The sequence below is a fragment of the Condylostylus longicornis genome, unplaced genomic scaffold (assembly GCF_029603195.1).
Source record: "Condylostylus longicornis isolate FDR11 unplaced genomic scaffold, ASM2960319v2 ptg000135l, whole genome shotgun sequence".
Taxonomy (NCBI): domain Eukaryota; kingdom Metazoa; phylum Arthropoda; class Insecta; order Diptera; family Dolichopodidae; genus Condylostylus; species Condylostylus longicornis.
The window spans coordinates 12,442,609-12,460,417 of record NW_026578103.1 but is presented as its reverse complement, the minus strand read 5'-3'; the positions used below and the strand labels follow the sequence as shown (position 1 = coordinate 12,460,417).

Genomic DNA, 17,809 nt, shown 5'->3' with positions numbered 1-17,809 from the left:
GACTTCCAAAAATATTTTACAAGAACAGTTTATACAAAGATTTTTTATATTTTAAGACGAGGTGTTAATTAGTTAGATTTTCAAGACATGCTCCAAATTGAAGAAGAAGAGAAAATTAGTCCAAAAAAAGAAAAACTTAGAGTACTTGATGCAATTTATTGATCCTTTGGTTCACAAATTTTACAAAAAGATTAAGACTGGAGATTTAGCAGATACTCATCCATATTTAGCTGGAGAATCCGAGAGAGAATAAAAGATACTGTCACTTTTCTTAAATTTAATGAAAAAATTATTTTTAAACATTTAGAAATAATTTTTACTTGAAGTTTATTCATTTTTTACCTCAATTTATGTTTTTTATGACAATGATTTGAAAAAAGAGTGAAAAATCAAATAACGTAAAAATAATACATATATTTCTTCCCTTTTTAGTATAACTTAAGTCACCTAAAACCATATCTTCAGTTTTGCAACAACAGCTTAAGTCGACTTAAGTTTGACGAAAATACAAAAGTAATTTTTCACAAATCGCCTAAGTCGAGTTATGCTTTGCAAAGTGCTTTTTATAAATTTTGTGTAACCGCCTATCTCACTTTTTTCATAATTATGAGAATACTATTAGTTGTTTTACTTCAGTTTGTGAGTTAATCGCTTCCTTTTTTAATTATCTTTAAATAAAAAAAAAATTGGTTCAAAAAACTTCATAACTTTTTTCAAAATTTAATTTAAAGTTTAAAATGCATTTATCTCGAAATCACTAAAACAGACTTAAGTCGTTTGTGCTTGAAGCCACTGATGTATGTTTTTGAGTCATCTCTAAATATATTCGGTATAATCTTTCTCAATTTCATATTTATATTTAGTGTTCAATTAATAGTGCTTTTCTCATTTTATTGTTTGATTTTGGCAAAAATTTTTATCTAACGAAAAATACTATATACTTGTATATGAAATATTTATGAGCAGCTGAATCGAAAATGTATTATTTGGCAAGCTAAAATAAATGTCAGTGCCCAAAAAGTTTCTATCAAAATTTTCCAATCAGTAAGACTTGTATCAAAAATTATTATTTAAAGATATCTGAATTCGGGTTGTCATCCAGAACTTCATCCCGCGAAATTTGAAAGTTCGATTTCAGTCTGAAGATTTTTTATTTTTGTATCCACTTACATGTTCACTGGTAATATAAAGCTCAGCTCGGGCGTTTATTTTAAGTTTTCCTAGATTAGAAAACATATAAGAATATATAATCAATATTATACACTTAATAAATGAGTATCTATATGTATGTATACAAATATACAAAGTTATATTTGTATTCGTATGTGAGTGCAGACATGAATTTTGGGACAAAGAAACTTACGTAACACATTATGCTTATACTGTTGTATTTTATCGATGGTAAAATGTAAACCTGAAAATGATTTTATAAAAGCAAAAATAATACCACCCTCTCCCCTGCCCATCTATAGCTAAATGATATGTCAAAATTTTACTGCCACAAGTAATACACTAAAATAAAAATGACAGTTTTTTCTATTTTATTATTAATAAACACATTAAGGAAATTGCTTTTTATGATCTTTTTTTTTCTTTCACATACACATATAATCGTACATATATATACGTGCATCTAAAACTTTTAATTCAAATTTCTAAAGATATAATAATATTATAATTTCGATAATATTATTATTTAAGTGCATGTGTGTATATGTACAAATATTATATAGCTTTAAGGTGTAGCAATAACAATTTGAATGAAAATTTATACATTGTCATGCATTATATTAGAATTATTTTTTGTAAAGCGCATAAATTTTAATTCAATAATTTTTTTTCTTCAAGAACATTAAGAATATTGTATTTAGCGATTTACATAATCACAGCGATAAGTATAAGAATTTACAAGTCATTGTTTTCGTATAGTATTGCCATAAATTTTAATATAAATGTCATAAGAATGTGTCATGTAAAGTATAATAGTATTTTGACATTTAATGTCATTTGAAAAACCATTTTAAAATTTTAAATTTCTTTTATAAAGAAATGTCCACCTTTTGCAGATACAGTATATACGGAAGATAATTTTGAATTAAGGTGGAAAGTATCCGGGAATTGGATATTGAATTTCTCAGTTACGTATATGTAGTACATAGTTTTTTTGGAATACTTGGAAATTTATAAGAAAAGAAAAAAAATTTCTGTTGAATAAAATTTTAAAAGAAAAATAGATTAGTTTTCAAGGACTAACAAAAATAATAACATGTTAGATTCAAGGATATTTAGAATGGTACAACATTGTTTTGTAAATATTTTTCAAATTTTATTTTAAATACAATTTTTCCAGATTTTGTAAAATTTCTGATGCATTTTAACATGATAAGTATTATATGTATTTGAAAGACAAAAAAAAAATATCCAAGGCTACAAAACAAATTTTTAAATGCAATAGTGTAGTAAATAGCTATGTGTTGATTTAAAATTATATAAAATATGAAGCTAAAAATTATTATGTTACTTTTAAAAAAATGGTTCAGGAGGCAACACCAGAATACATTCTAAAACAAAATAAAGCGTCCAAATCAGAAATCAAATAATTTTAAGATTAATTTTTTTGAAAGACAAAGGGAGAGCCTAAAAACAATAGTCTTTAAAACAAAACTTTCTTAAAAACAACACTGAATCGAATTTATGGTTGACACACTAGCAAATTTAATCTTATGGATTTCAATCCACAGAACTTTTATTATAATAGGCTTATAATAATGAAAATGTTTTCTATTAAAATAATTTTCTTATTATATTTTTTAATGTTGCATACGTTTAAGAGCAATTGGATATTCAATTAAAAGCAGAAGCTTTATTGATATAGCAATCGAATTTAATTGTTAATTATCTTAGTTAAGGACAGAAGTAAAAAGGTTAATATTATGAATGTAATTGTCTAAAATAATTATGGTACATCAAGCACATAAGCCCATAGAGGACACAGAACGAATTTTTTTCTAATAGACTGAAATCCTAATAAATGGAGATTACCAAAATTCGACGAGCTTTAATCAAATATTTTTATAATTTTTCAACGACTGGACTAAGTCATGAGACGCAGGCAGACACACTACTAGGCGGAAAAATGTACAAATATTATTAATGACAGACAAAGTTTCTCAGTTTTTAAACAAATTTTTTCCAAAATATAACACTTTATCTTAATAAGATGTAGATCCTTTTAGTTTTGTTTGAAATAAAACTCTTCTGCTTTTTTTTTTGTTTTGGTTCAAAGACCTTTTTATAGTTTCAATATAGCTATAAATTTTAATGGTCATTAAATCTAATCTAGATTTTGTATATATATACATTTATATTATATAAATTTGTATATATATTTTTTTTGAATTTATTGTTTTATTATGCAAACGTTTTTGGTCGCGAATTATAACAAAGCCCTTTAGTTATATTTGCTTTTAAATTTGTTAAAAGATATTGTTAATTTTAACTTAAATCTCGTATATCATACGGGGATCTTTTTGAGTCTTTGAAAAATACTTTATAAAAAATTTTGCTTTTTTTTTGCAGTTTCATAAAGTTTATATCCTTTATAGTCGGATCAGAATATTTTAAAATCCTTTAAAACATATACGGTTTTGTTTTATGTGTCGTATAATTTCCATAGAAGTTTTATTCCTTTTCTGTGCTACGAGTATCTACTATATAGTGTTGCGTTTCATTATTTTTTCTTTTTGTTTATGAAGCTGGCGTTTACTATTATGCAATGTATTTATTTTTATCATTTCAAAAAGTCCTTTTGAACATTAAAAAATCTTTATATTTCTTTTATTATTCCACAACTTTTTATTATGGTGGTGTTACATTTTATAGCGTTGTATCTTTAAAATATAAATAAAAAAAAAAATATATAAAACGAGAAAGCATAGAGTTGACCTTGTTAACTCTTTGACACCCGTACGAATTGTCCTATGTGCGAATAAATATGCCATAACTGTCTGTCCCAGACTATGGCTTTAAATTGCCGTATTACTGCCAGAAAGAGCCAAGAAATTTTGAGGAATTTTATCAGATACATTGGCCCTACTAATATATTCGTTTGTGTGAAATTTCAATACAGTTTTTGAGATGTAGAAAATTTTGAAGTTGTAGGGTAGCTACTCGAACCGGTACCACGATTGTGTACAATTTAAATAGGGTTCTGGAACTTTCTACAATAAATCATTTGTGAAAATTTGGTGAACATAGCTCAATTAGTTTTTGAGTTATTGCTGGGGCGAACGAACGGACAGACAAATCTAAATCAACTTAGAATTCGACGCTGATCAAAAACCTACACTTGAATCTATATCTCAGAGCATTATTTCTTAGCGTTACAAACGGTAAGACAAATTTTGTATACACTTCGAACATACGTTCGTACGGGTATAAAGAGAGAATTGTAAATGTTACATTTAAATAGAATTTAAGTGTATACATTGCATCGCAATATTTAAATGCAAATATATACAAAATAATTTAAATACAGACAATTTCATATTATATGATAAATTACGGGAATATGTGGCTGTGCATTATGGTAGAGAATAAAAAGACAAGAGTGCTTAAAGTTTTTTTCATTTTTAATGTGTTTTTTGTTTCGCTTACTGACCGACCATCTTGATTGTAAATCTGAACATTTTATTTAATTTGAACTACAATATTTTTCTTTTCAGTTTATTTATGATAAGAAATTATTTAAAAACAAAATGTTTGAAAAATTTCGATTGAATTAAACAATGCGAAAATTCGAAAAGTTGAATAAATGCCCGGAATTTTTTACAAAAAATCATGACTACATTATTGGTCTATACTTTTATTTTTAACATATTGGACGCATGTTATGAAGCTAGATTACATAAGGGTTTGAGCAATGAAATAAAACTGTCTGTTAATAAAATAGTTTTATCACTTGCAATAAAAATTTTTTGCAATAATAAAAAATTGGGTATACAATTATAAAAGTGCACTCCAATTTAGTTGTATAATATTGCACCAATTTTGGTTATCATGGAAAAATTGGAGATTGTAACTTTTTTTATTTATTATTTTGCTAATAATATTGTCAATCAACTTGATAGAAGCCATTTGAATTTTGATGCTTTATAATTCCTTTATTGAAATTAAAGTTAATATTTATATATTGAGCCGTTGTGATGGTTTTCATGAAGAAGTATTGTCGTAAATAGATTTATGTTAAATTAGATTGTCAGACTGAGATATGGATGATTCTTATATAGATTTTTAACATAGATTCATTTAAAATTTAATAAAGTTGGGTCAAATCAATGTAGTACTTTTAGCTACATTGATTTTAGCATTTTATAATGTAGCACTTTTCTCTTCAGCAAGAGAAAAAGTACTGGTTTTAAAAACAATCTGGCTATTTACTATAACTGCATTATTAAAATTACTTTCATTCACAGAGAAATTACTTCAAATATTGCATATATTTAGGAGAGGGCAAAAAAATAAATTGAAAGAGCCGTTAACATAATGCTCGAATTTAAGGGTTAATTGCGTGAGTTAAAAAAAATAATTATATTTTTTATAAGGTGACAAAAATTCACTTTATATTTTACAAATTTCGAAACACGATAACTTGAGAAGAGGTGTAAGTGGAAACAAAAAATTACTTCTAACGAAATGAACTATTTACTAGTGTCTAAAAGCTGCTAAAATTTCAAACTCCTTTACGACCTAGAAGAAAAATGACATCAAAAATTTGAAAAAAACATAAAAAATTTGAGTTTTAGATAACAGTAAATTTTAATGGCCATTTTGTTTATTTAAAGTTCAAGTATGGCATGCTACGGTAGGAGAATCCAACTTTTGTTCATTGAAAAATTTCAAAAATGATTATATTATTGTTTCGCTACAGTAAATAATTAAAAAAAGTGGCATTTTTAGGATTTTGAGGTGTTATTACTTTTAGAAGGGACGAAAATAAGTTCGAAAATACTACTACGGAAATAAGTTTCTTGCAAAAACCAATTTATGTATAAAATTTCGGCTATTTATCTTTAAAGCTGTAGAAGCTTTGTTTTGTAAGTAGGAAGATGGACAGACTGATGGACGAACGGGAATTAATAAAATTTTTTTTGAAAAGAGCTAAAAAGGAAAAAATTTTGAAGTAAAAAAAAAATTTTTTAAATTATTTCATTATAACAATAATTTGGCCGGTTCTCTGAATTTTCTAAAAATTCCTTGACTGAAATGTTACTCTTTATTTGGCAACACAGATCTTTTCTTTTTCAATTGGAAAGTATAAATTTCATTCGTTTGTACTCTTCATTGAAAAAAAGGAATTTAAAAGCTGTTATTAACATAGCATCAGGAAATATATACGTGACACCTAGAAGTATGCAACACTAAGTATAAGTAGAATCTAGGCTTCTTAGAATTTTTACCTCGTTTAAGTTTAATTGTATTGAAAATTAAATTAAGGTATGGACGTAAACTTTGCATGTAAAATCAAGTAATATAAGTAAACTGAGATTAAAAAAAAATATTGCATATTTTAAAAATTTGTGAGTTTGACGAGTTGAGCAAGAGTTAAAATAAAAGCCAAGTTGCGATTGTATACGCTCAAATACATTTAAAATCTTTTTATTTATTTGTGCAAAAGATCAATTTAATTCGGCTGAACTCTTTCAATTTTTGTAATTGAATATTCAAAAATTGATTTTCTTTACCTTAACTGTAGAACAATTTCATTCGTATTAGATTTCTATATTTCGCTATGATAAGAACAATAAGAACAATATTAAGCTCAACAAATAAATTTTATTTTGGAATGAATTTTAAAAATTAAATATTTAAGTATAAAAACTAAAAAATTTGTTATTAAAGTTACACAGTAGGGTTAAATTCCCATTGAACAAAACTTTTAGTTAAAATGGTTTTTTCTTCTTAAAAACAAACTCTGAAAAACTCAAAAAATGAAATTTCCTCTGTGTTTCATAAAACAAAAGAATTGTTTAATAAAAAATCAAATTTTTGTTTAAAATTAAGAGGAATTCGTTTTTGCCATTTTTTTTTTGCTAAAATAATTTTTTTGTTGTTCTAAAATATTGAAGCTGTGCGCATCATAGGAAATAATACAGGGTGATTTTAGTTTTTTATACTTTTTTTTTGTGTGACTAATAGAGAAGCTGTTCTTATAAAATTTAATGCTGTATATCGTAAAATTAAATCACTATAGAACAGTTCGAATTACATAAGTTATTCTTGCAAATTATGCACACAAATACAGAAATTAAATCAGAATTGAGTTAAAGTGAAAATGTAAATTTTGTGTGAAGCCTTGAAGAATTTTATGGGGTTGCGATACATTCTGAGTAATTATGTTTTCGAGGTACAAGTTATATTGAGTATATATTCAAAAATCACACAAGTGACTATCTATACAACTTGCAAATATTAAAATGAAGATGATTTTCCAACAGCATTTTGTTCCAGAATTTTCACAAAATAATTTTCTTTCAGACGATTTACCCATTAGTTAATCTTAGAAATATATAACTATCTTTCATATACATATATTATGTTATATAAACCTTTCTGTACAAAATTATATACATATATGTATACATGAATAAGATGTACAAAATTATTTTGGAATCTGCATGTAAAAAACTTTATTTACGAATGTTAAAAACCAAAGTATAAAAAATGTGTATAACCTCATATTATCGTATACGTATATAACATGTATACGTATTTGTAGTTTTCCCATGAGAAAAACCATTTTATTATTTATATATTCGAATGTGTAATATTCAAAAAGGAATTATAATAAATTTTGTTAAAATATACATAAAAACATTTTATTTGGAATCCATAAATTAAAAATGTTTTCTCATAAAACGACCATTTCAGTTTTTGATAGGTATAGGTAGACATGGTAATAGACAGGATGTAATTTTTTTGTAATATTTCATGTTTCTAAATTGAAATAGAACAATTTATTTCTATTTCTATTAATAATAATATAAATATAAAAATTTAATCAGATTTGTATGTAATATATATGAATAGGGAGGATTACGTGTTTGTGGTTGAACAAAAATGTTAGAATATTTTTATATTTTCAACCAATTACATATTGCACAAGCCAAATTATACCACATTTATTTCCTGCATAGAAAATTCTTTTAATTAGATATTAAAAAATTAATTAATTTTCCAATTATTCACAATGAGTTAAAAATATTTTTGTTGGATATTATATTGTAGGTTATATTTGGATTCAATGAATGTAAATTTCATATTATTAATTTTCAATATTTGTTTTACATAAAAATAATTAAACACATTTTTAGTGGCTCGGCCTGAAAGCTAAAGACTTTCTTATTTAAATCAATATGTTCATTTGTTTCTTGCCTCGCTTTCAAAGTACCAAATGTGCAAGAGAAATGCTTGTAAAAATGCTGCAAGAGAAGAAATTTCGCTGCGAAAAATGAATTTATTTCTTCTATACAAAAAAAAAATTATAACAAATTGGCAAAGTGTTAAAAAAGCCTTTATTTTTTTCTATATGGCAATATTGCCTAAAATTTTTCGAACTTTAACAATTTGGAATTTTTTTAAATTAAAATTTTCTAAATATTCGTTCATATGTTCCTCATTATTGCAAGCGCTATTGGACTTCTAAGAAAATAAAAGAAACAGGGACTTCTCGTAAAAAATTAAGACTGTATTTTCAAATATTTTGAAAATTTTTCCTTTAATATTTCTAGTATCCAACGAGCTGACCACTTTAAATCATTAAAGTGAAATGAGCTACTTTAACAACAATTGAATCGATGTAATAGCTTTCGGTTGATGATTAACTATACTTTTGTTTAGAAAAGAAATTATTTGTCTAGGAGGTAGTTTTGGATATGATCTTCGGATCAACATGTTAATTTTATTAAATATTCTATAGTAATTTCATAATTGTAGTTTGATTTTAATTATAAAAGTTTTAATATTAAAATTTTCTATAAATATAAATTTTGGTTTTAATGTAAATTGTTGGATTAATAATAAAATATATATACAGGGTAATTCAAAAAGTTCTACAACAACATGTACCATTGGTTAGAAGATCTCTTTGGTTGCATCAACCGCACGCCAATTTAAGCTTTTGTAGAAATATGTTTAAAGTTTATTAATCCCATTAAATTATTTATTAATTATTTTTATTATCTTTGTAGTGTAAATACCACAAACTCCATTTTGTTCAAAAAAATTAAATTTTCCTATTAAAATTTTTTTTATTCAATTAAAATAAATGTTAAAATTTATATGGCATGTCTTTAAAAATTCGCTCCACCTGGATTATTTTAATAACTTCAGATGCCAAATGGTGTCTAGATTTCGAAAATATTTTTTTCAAATTTTTAAATTGCACCCAATGTGAGAAAAATGCATTTAAAAATTTCAAACCATATAGGTACCATTTCTTATAAAATTTGGCAAAAATTAAAAACCTATCAATTTCTTTACCAAGAAAAGTTTCGGAAAAAATTTTTTGATTACTAGATTTTTTTTTGTTTTTCCTAATACAAATAAAATAGTTTTTCTTTTCAAAAAAATTTCAAATTTTTTAAATTCAATTTTTGTTTTTCAATTAAAAAATTTGTAAAAAATTTCATTTCAATTTTGTTATTATTTGTTATACGAGTACGAGTATTTCAATAAAAACATTAAAATTCAGGTTTTTTATCAAAATAGCGGCCCTTCAAAATGTTAACTGTTTTTTCGAGTGACTCTTGTCCCCAAAAATTAATGATAGCTGATAATTACAACGATCAAAGTCCTTGCCTTTAAGGGTCTTTAAAATCTTGACATAGAAATGGTTTTTGTGCTACTTCTTCTGTCACATAAAAAATTTTTTAATGTTTGAGGACTTAAATTAAAGCTTAAAAAGCTGACCAAAATTCTGTAAAGAAAAATTTCAAGCTTTTAAAAAATTTCTTATGAAATTATCCAGCTAGAAAAAAATCAAGGGAAAAATTTTATTTTGTCGAAAGTTCGAATGCTTTGTATTTCGAAAATACATAAAATACAGAATCAAGCATCATGTTTATTTTAAGCCCTTTACAAGGCCTTCCTTATACTGTTTGTTTGAAGTCCCCATCTTTTTCAGAACGGAAGTTCTAATCAAAAAAAATTGGATAAGTAAAAATTTCATGAAAATTCGTTAAAATCCGTGGAAGTCAGAAATCCTTGAGATTTGGCAAACAGTCCGGAACAAAAGTTTTACCCTTTATCGATCTTCTAATCATAAGGGTATATGTTGTTGTATAACTTTCAGAATCACTCTATATATACATATATACATACTCATACTTTGAATTAATTTTAATTTTAATATTTTTTATATTTTTATGACACAATTGCATTTTTCTAAAAATTTGAATTCTTGTACAAGCATTTGATGTATAAATAAATAATTTGAAATACATGCATGCATATACATACATACATACATATATTACAATAATAATATCTTTTATCCTTATCTATTTCAAAAATGATATCATATTAATTAAAAGTACATGTGCAAAAATAAATCTTTTCCAGAAAATTTTAACAAATTTATGGTAACATTACTCATATATATTTACTCATGTTTCATTTACAAAATAATCTCATTTATTTATGTTTAAGAATTTATTATACGAGTATAATTTGATATTTTATGGCAAATAAATGAAATTTTCTAAATAATAATTTACTTTCATATGTTCATACATTATATTACTGTAGCATGTATAGCTATGTAAATGTGTAATATTTTGAAATACAACTTTATTTACATGATTTTTACATTATTTCAAATTTACAACTCCAATGCTGTAAGAAGCTATAAGGTGTTTATAAGAACATCATGTCGTCTAATGATGTAGTATATGTATGTACATACATATGTAGCTAGAAAATTTATTGTATTGATCATTGAAATAATATTTATGATAATTACGGAATTATTTTGAAAAATATTGTATTCAATTGAAATTTTGTAAAATATTTTGTTTATTTTCTAATATTTCTAATTTATTTATGTACTTATTTTATACTTTGTAGCGGTTGTTGTATTAAAATTTAAATTATACCATGAATCTAAGTAATAAAATTGAAATTTACGAATGTTTCATGAAAATTAAATATGAATGTAGAAAATATGATTTTGAATATTTAGTTGAATCAGTTGAATTCGATGAAATTCATGTGTTGTACCTTGGAATAATCGATTGAATTTAACAATATGTAATTTGGAAATTAAATAAATTTCTTTGATTCTTGGTTGAGTAAGAATATAAGCCATTTGTATCTATCTTTATATAATTATTAGAAAAATTTAAAATATAGATTTTCAAAACTATTGTTTCAGGAGACAACATTCTATATTGCAAATTTTTAGTCACTTTCTTTATTCACTTTTGAAATTCGAATTCTCATATTTCCAATTAAATTTGTTATATTAGTCTGTAATATAAATTCTAGTCTATAATATTATTTGTCTATGATATTATTATCTTGTGAATATTTTAAAACATTGATTAAAATTGACACCTTACAATGAGTCTGTGAATTTGATTAAATTTAGATCAAACGAATGATTTTCAAAGTAGTACTTTTCCTCGAACAAATGAAAATTAAAAAAAAAATATTTTCTTTTATTTTAATTATTTTCATTACTATATTCAAATACATATGAAATTGCATACTTTTAGGGCCAGAAAAAAAAAATTAAGAAAGATATTAACATATTGGTCGAATTCGATGACTAATTAGACGAGTTAAGATAAATAGTTATATTTTTCGAAGACAATATATTTACCCCGAGCATTTTACAGTTTCCCATATATAATAAGCCTCTGAAACCGTTAAAAATTGAAATCTTTATTATGTGCAAAATGATAGTAAAATCTTTTTAGTGGCAACACTTGATTTTGTTGTGTCGCGATAGAGAAAGTAAGACGTTACTTTTTTGAGTTTGCGGAATTTACAATAATATTTGTGATTACAATAAAATAGTATAAAATGGTATTTTTACTGAGTTTGAAGGCCTATAACTCTTGGAGAGGCTCCCCTTTCTGAAAGCTGAAAATTCTAGAGAAATATGTTTCTATATTTAAAATCAAATTTCATATTCAATATTCAGATCAAATTTCAACTGATTGAAAGTTTTTAAAAGTTTTTAAAAGTTGGAAAACTGCTAAAAAATGAGAGAAATATTGCGGTTTTATTTAATATTTAAAGTGTATGACATATTATAGAAATTCAATTTTTTCTCTATATTGAAGAACTTTCTGTCATAATTTTAAAATTTACATATTTATAATTTGTATGTGAAGACGAGTCAAATGTGTCAAATAAAATCAGATTTAAAGAAATGTTTCACAGATAATCAAACAGAGTTCTTAATATTACAGCTGTGACACGATGTCATATATCTACATTCATTTGTACACATTTAAACATATTTACGTTATGCTTTCTTACTAACAATAGAAGCTGATCTTGACAAAACGAATTCAAAATAATAAATTATGGCATTGAAGGTTACGTCACATATGATACAATATCGCACATGTACATGTATGTATAGCTGTTAATACAGTTTAAGTACAATTCAATGTTGCTTTGTTCATGCCTGTTTATATACCCGTACGAACGTATGTTCGAAGGGTATTCTAAATTTGCCTTACCGTTTGTAACGCTAAGAAATAACGGTGTTAGATATAGACTCAAGTGTATGTTTTTGATCAGCGTCAATTCTGAGTTGACTTAGCTTTGTCTGTCAGTCCGTCCGTCCGTCCGAACGATAACTCACAAACTAATTGAGATAAGTTCACCAAATTTTCACAAATGATTTATTGTAGTAAGTGCCAGAACCCTATTTAAATTGGACGTGATCGGGGTACCAGTTCGGGTAGCTGCCATACAACTTCAAAAGTTATTTGACTATATTTCAGAAACTATTAAAGCTATGGTATTGAAATTTCACACAAACGAATATATTAGTAGGGCCAGTGTGTCTCATAAAAGTCGTTGAAATTGTTTGGCTCCTTCTGGTACCTGCCATACAACTTCAAAAGTAATTTGGCTATATCTCAGAAACTATAAAAGCTGTGATATTGAGATTTCACACAAGTGAATATATTAGTAGGGCCGATGTGCTTGATAAAATTCGCTAAAATTTCTTGGCTCTTACCGGTAGCTGCCATACAACTTCAATAGTAGTTTGGCACAACCAGTATTTTGAAAAACACATAGTACTGAAATTTTGCATAAATTAATATGGTAATACGGCAACATAAAGTCATAGTCTGCCCCATAGTTAGTTATGGCACATTAGTTATTCGCACATAGGATAACAAATTCGTACGGGTATCACAGAGTTGACAAGGTCAACTCTATTTTTTTTCTCGTTTTTAGATAAAATTTCTTATTTTAAATATTTTTCAAATTAAGTCCTTAAATAAAATTTCAAATTATATATGTATGCAGTGGTCGAAGTGGGATACTCAAAGTGGTGGGATGGTAAAAAATAAAAAATAAAAAAAAAAAGTATTATTTTAATTATTTTTTAAAAAAATAACTAAACAAAATTTACCAAACTTTGGAAGTAAACTAACGAGAATATTTATATTCAAAATTAAATCAACTAAAAATTTAATCAAAAACTGTGCAAATTGTTACCAAAGAAATGCATAGACTACTATGTACATAGTAACGAAAATTTTATTAATAGAAAAAAATTATACGTTACTATTTGAAATTGGTCTTATTTAAAATTACATATATTTAATTTTTTGTTAAAAAAATTTTTAAAATTCATTAGAAAACTTTCTTAAATTTTAAAAAACATGTTCCGGAACGCATTTTTCTCTGCTATTAAGTAGTAGGATAGATTTCCAATTATTTAAAACTACTGGGATGGCATCCCACTTCATCCCGCCTCACTTCGAGCACTGTGTATAAGCCTTTTTCGGTAACTATTTAACTTTTGTCTTTTTATAAAATTTTCTCGCGGTTCGTCTTGTTTTAGATTATTAATGAAAATTACTGAAGAGTTGATTGTGTGATAATTTTAATAATATAAGATTTTGTAGCGGGACGCTTTCCTAATTGCTATAGGGATATGTAAAATATATTGATGATTCATTTTCTGCATTATTGCTTTCTACAGTACATTACATAATAACAGTATTGTACATAATCATTATTAAAGCACGCAAGGACATTTTTTACATTGGAGTCACTTAAATAAAGTGCTAAATCGCTGGTTCAAATCATAGTCGAAGACATAAATATTTTAAGCTTTCTTCGATGTCTCGTTGTACTAGAATATTTTCTTTATTAACTTCTAAAACAAAAAATTATGTTTAGTCGCACATTTCCATTAAAATGTTAAAGCAAAACAAATACGCGTTACTATCGTCTTGCACATATAAAAAGCTAAAAAAATTCTTCTTATACAATTGTAAAGAAATCTTATACAATTTTGTACAATGTAGTAAATCTTATACAATTTTATTTAAAACCGATAAAAATATTTTTCAAAATAATTTTCTAAAATTATTAGGAAAAAAAATTTGTTGCTCTTATTATGTATGTATAATGTATATACGTTTACATGTATACAAACTATTATTTTGATGTCAACTTGTTTAACAACAAATTAATCATTGTTCTCTTTCTTGTATATAAACTATATATAAGAATATAATATTAAAAGAACAATTACTTATCTATAAAACATCCTACATCTTATTTGTCACTTAGAAAGAAGATAGATATTATATATGATAAATATGAAGTGAGAACAAGTTAGAATTTATTGGAAAGTTTAAAGAAAATTGTAATTTTTATAATTTCAAAAATGTGTCGTATGGTTTGATTAAAAAGAGTCTCATTTTTCTCATAAATGATGCACGCTGCCTTTAGATATTTTGAAACAGAACTGAACTATATCAGGGATAATTGTAATATTTGATACACTGTATATAATAGGGTAAGTTTTTAAATCACTTGAATTACAGCCGAATCACTCAAACATTTATTAAATTAAATAAATTAATTGGCAAGCTGGTAAAATATAATTATATTATATAGAAACTTTAAAAACCATTAAAAAATTATATTTCTAATTTTTATATTAGAAATTGTTGAAAAATTAAAATACCGGACAGAAAGTAAGAGTGAAAATCTACCAGTCGATTTCTTCATTTTCTAAATTCAATATTATTATATATAGAGCATATTTTTCAACAACATTATTACTTGACATACAAGGAATGTTAAAGAGGCGTTTTATTTATAGGCAATTTATCTAAAACATATTTAAATGCTTGGAAATGAAAAATGTCTAGCTTTTTTTTTTATGAATTAAAAGAAATGAAAAGAAAAATATGTCAGAAATAGGAAAGCATTCATTTTTCTTACGTTTTACGTTTTTTTTTTTTGCTTTTAGTCATATTTTATGTTTACTATCAACATCACATATTATTGTAACTTTGAATAAAAAAAGGACTATAAATAAAAAACAAAAAAAGTATTAAAACTCTAAATAAAAAGGATGTATGCGAGGAATGATATTGTTAAAATTAAAACTAGGAAAAGAGTTACCAATAGAAAGCCTTATATACACACACATATAAATGAATACTGTTATTTAATATGAAAGTCTTGCATTAAAGACTTTAAGAATTTTGCAATGTGAACAAAATATGAAATTGAAAATTTCATGAATAAAATATTAATAAAACGCGATCTAAATATTGTTGTTTAAAAATTAAAAATTAATTTAAATAAATAATAGAATAATTATTGCAAAAATAAAAAAAATTTCTCCTAATTTAATCCAAAAAAAAAAACAGAGCTCAGAATTTTTTTTTTTTAAATTTCCATATTTTTTTTTCTATTTAATTTATTTTAAAATTTGTGTGAAACTTTACAGTGAATTTTCTAGATTAAAAATGGAGAAATTATGATAATTTTTTTTTCATCATCTAATTTCCATTCGATAAGTGTACCTTAAAATAAATTTAAGTTAATATTGTATATAATATAGTAAATATTAAAATTATAATCGTTCTAAAATTTAAATTATACTTTTGTAAAAAAAACAAAAAATTTCTTTTAAATCGCGAAAAAATTTTTAAAAATTTTGTAAGTGCATAAAGAAAAAATAAGAATATTTATTTTATATTAAATTCGTATTGTGGTCATATATGAAATTAATTTATTTTGGAAAAAGGATTATAATTATAATTATAAATATATAAAGGACAATATGCTGACCACACATCATCTTCATAATCATCATGGATCTACTATGCTGGAATTGGATAAAGTTACTAATTTAAATACGGTAAGATAAAAAATTTTAAATATTCGTAAAAGTCGAAGGTCATTTATAATTGAAAATGTAAAAATTGAATGGTTTTCCGAACAACTCACTTTGACACTTTATAACTCGAGAAGAAAAGAGAAAAGTGTTACAGAATGTTGTCCTAGATATGTTCTATAACCCTGTTTCGAGAGTTCCATCGACTCGCGAATACTGTGTGTATAGTGATTTAAAGAAAACATAATGTTTTTGCAAACTATCTTACCAAATATTTCAATAAAAATGCGCATGTAGTTTTCGGCTATTTGTTTCTCACTCTTGTATCTCAGTTCCATTAAAATTTTTATATTGCGTTCGAATTAATGACGCCTTAACTAACATTATGGGTAGGTAAGAATAGTTTATTTAAGGTTAATTTGAGGATTTGTTAGTATGAAGGGCTTTAAGAAGAAAACCTGTTTCCAACTGCAGTGCTTGGATTCTTTTTTATGTCAACAAAAGAAATCTCTGAATACTCCCTTTTTAAGTAATTTATCAGAGCTTATGATTTCGATGTTTTGCCCTGAAATGAGATAAAATGAGCATTGATACGAGTCTAATAAGTTTTTATTTGATAATTAATAAATCAAAGTAAAAGTCCAAAAATATTCCATCCTTTTAATTCTTGTTTTTGAATTACAAGACAATTAAATTTCCAAATGGAAACAGAAAATGGAATGAAATTTCATTAGCTTTGTAGAGCATGGAATCCATGAAGTTCGCTTTATTTAAACATGAAAAAAATATCGGAAAATCTTTCATAAAAATTTTTATCATAATTTTTTGTAATATAAGAAGAGTATTTCTTGTTTTCCTAAAATGTTTTCTTCCTTTTTTTTTCTGTAAAAATTTATGTTATAAATAGAAAGTTGTAAAAAATTAAGGAAGTCCTTTAAAACTTTGAAATATCTTTTTTTTTTTCTTTCGTTTTTTATTTATTCTCTTTTTACCTTCATAATTTGCTTTCTCTCATATCTTATATTTTTAATTTTATTAAAGTACCTTATCTTTCGAGTATATAATGTAAAAATATCTGATCAATTTTCATAGGCTTCCTAAAGAGTTTCGTTACATAATGCGTTTATTATACCTACATTACATACATGTGCATATATGTACGTATACATATTATAAATCAGTTGTTAAAAAGGAAACAGAGAAAAATTAATTTGAAAGGATATTTAGGAAAAGGTCGGTAAAAAAAAAAAAATTGCCCATAGTGCGTTAATATTTAGGATTTTTCCTTTACATTTTTCCTTTTTACGTAACTAAAGGAAAATCTTAATGTTTTTCTTCTGCTTTTTTTCCGTTCCTTGTTGTTAAAGTCTTTTCCTTTTGATTTCCTTTCAATAAAATATTTATTATACATTT

The 17,809-nt window shown here is 24.9% G+C and overlaps 1 protein-coding gene across 3 annotated transcripts in view; it reads left to right on the top strand.

Annotated features, from left to right (window-relative positions):
- Positions 1-17,809, top strand: part of LOC129615311 (uncharacterized) — a 129,892-nt gene that overhangs the window by 51,563 nt on the left and 60,520 nt on the right. The window contains exon 1 of one of the 3 annotated variants that reach the window (XM_055530450.1): positions 16,159-16,420. The exons of the other annotated variants lie outside the window; for them this stretch is intronic. Within the exon in view, the coding sequence (XP_055386425.1) occupies positions 16,343-16,420 (78 nt within the window). The 5' untranslated portion in view covers positions 16,159-16,342. Of the gene's footprint in view, positions 1-16,158; positions 16,421-17,809 lie in introns of those variants that run through there. 3 annotated transcript variants of the gene reach the window in all.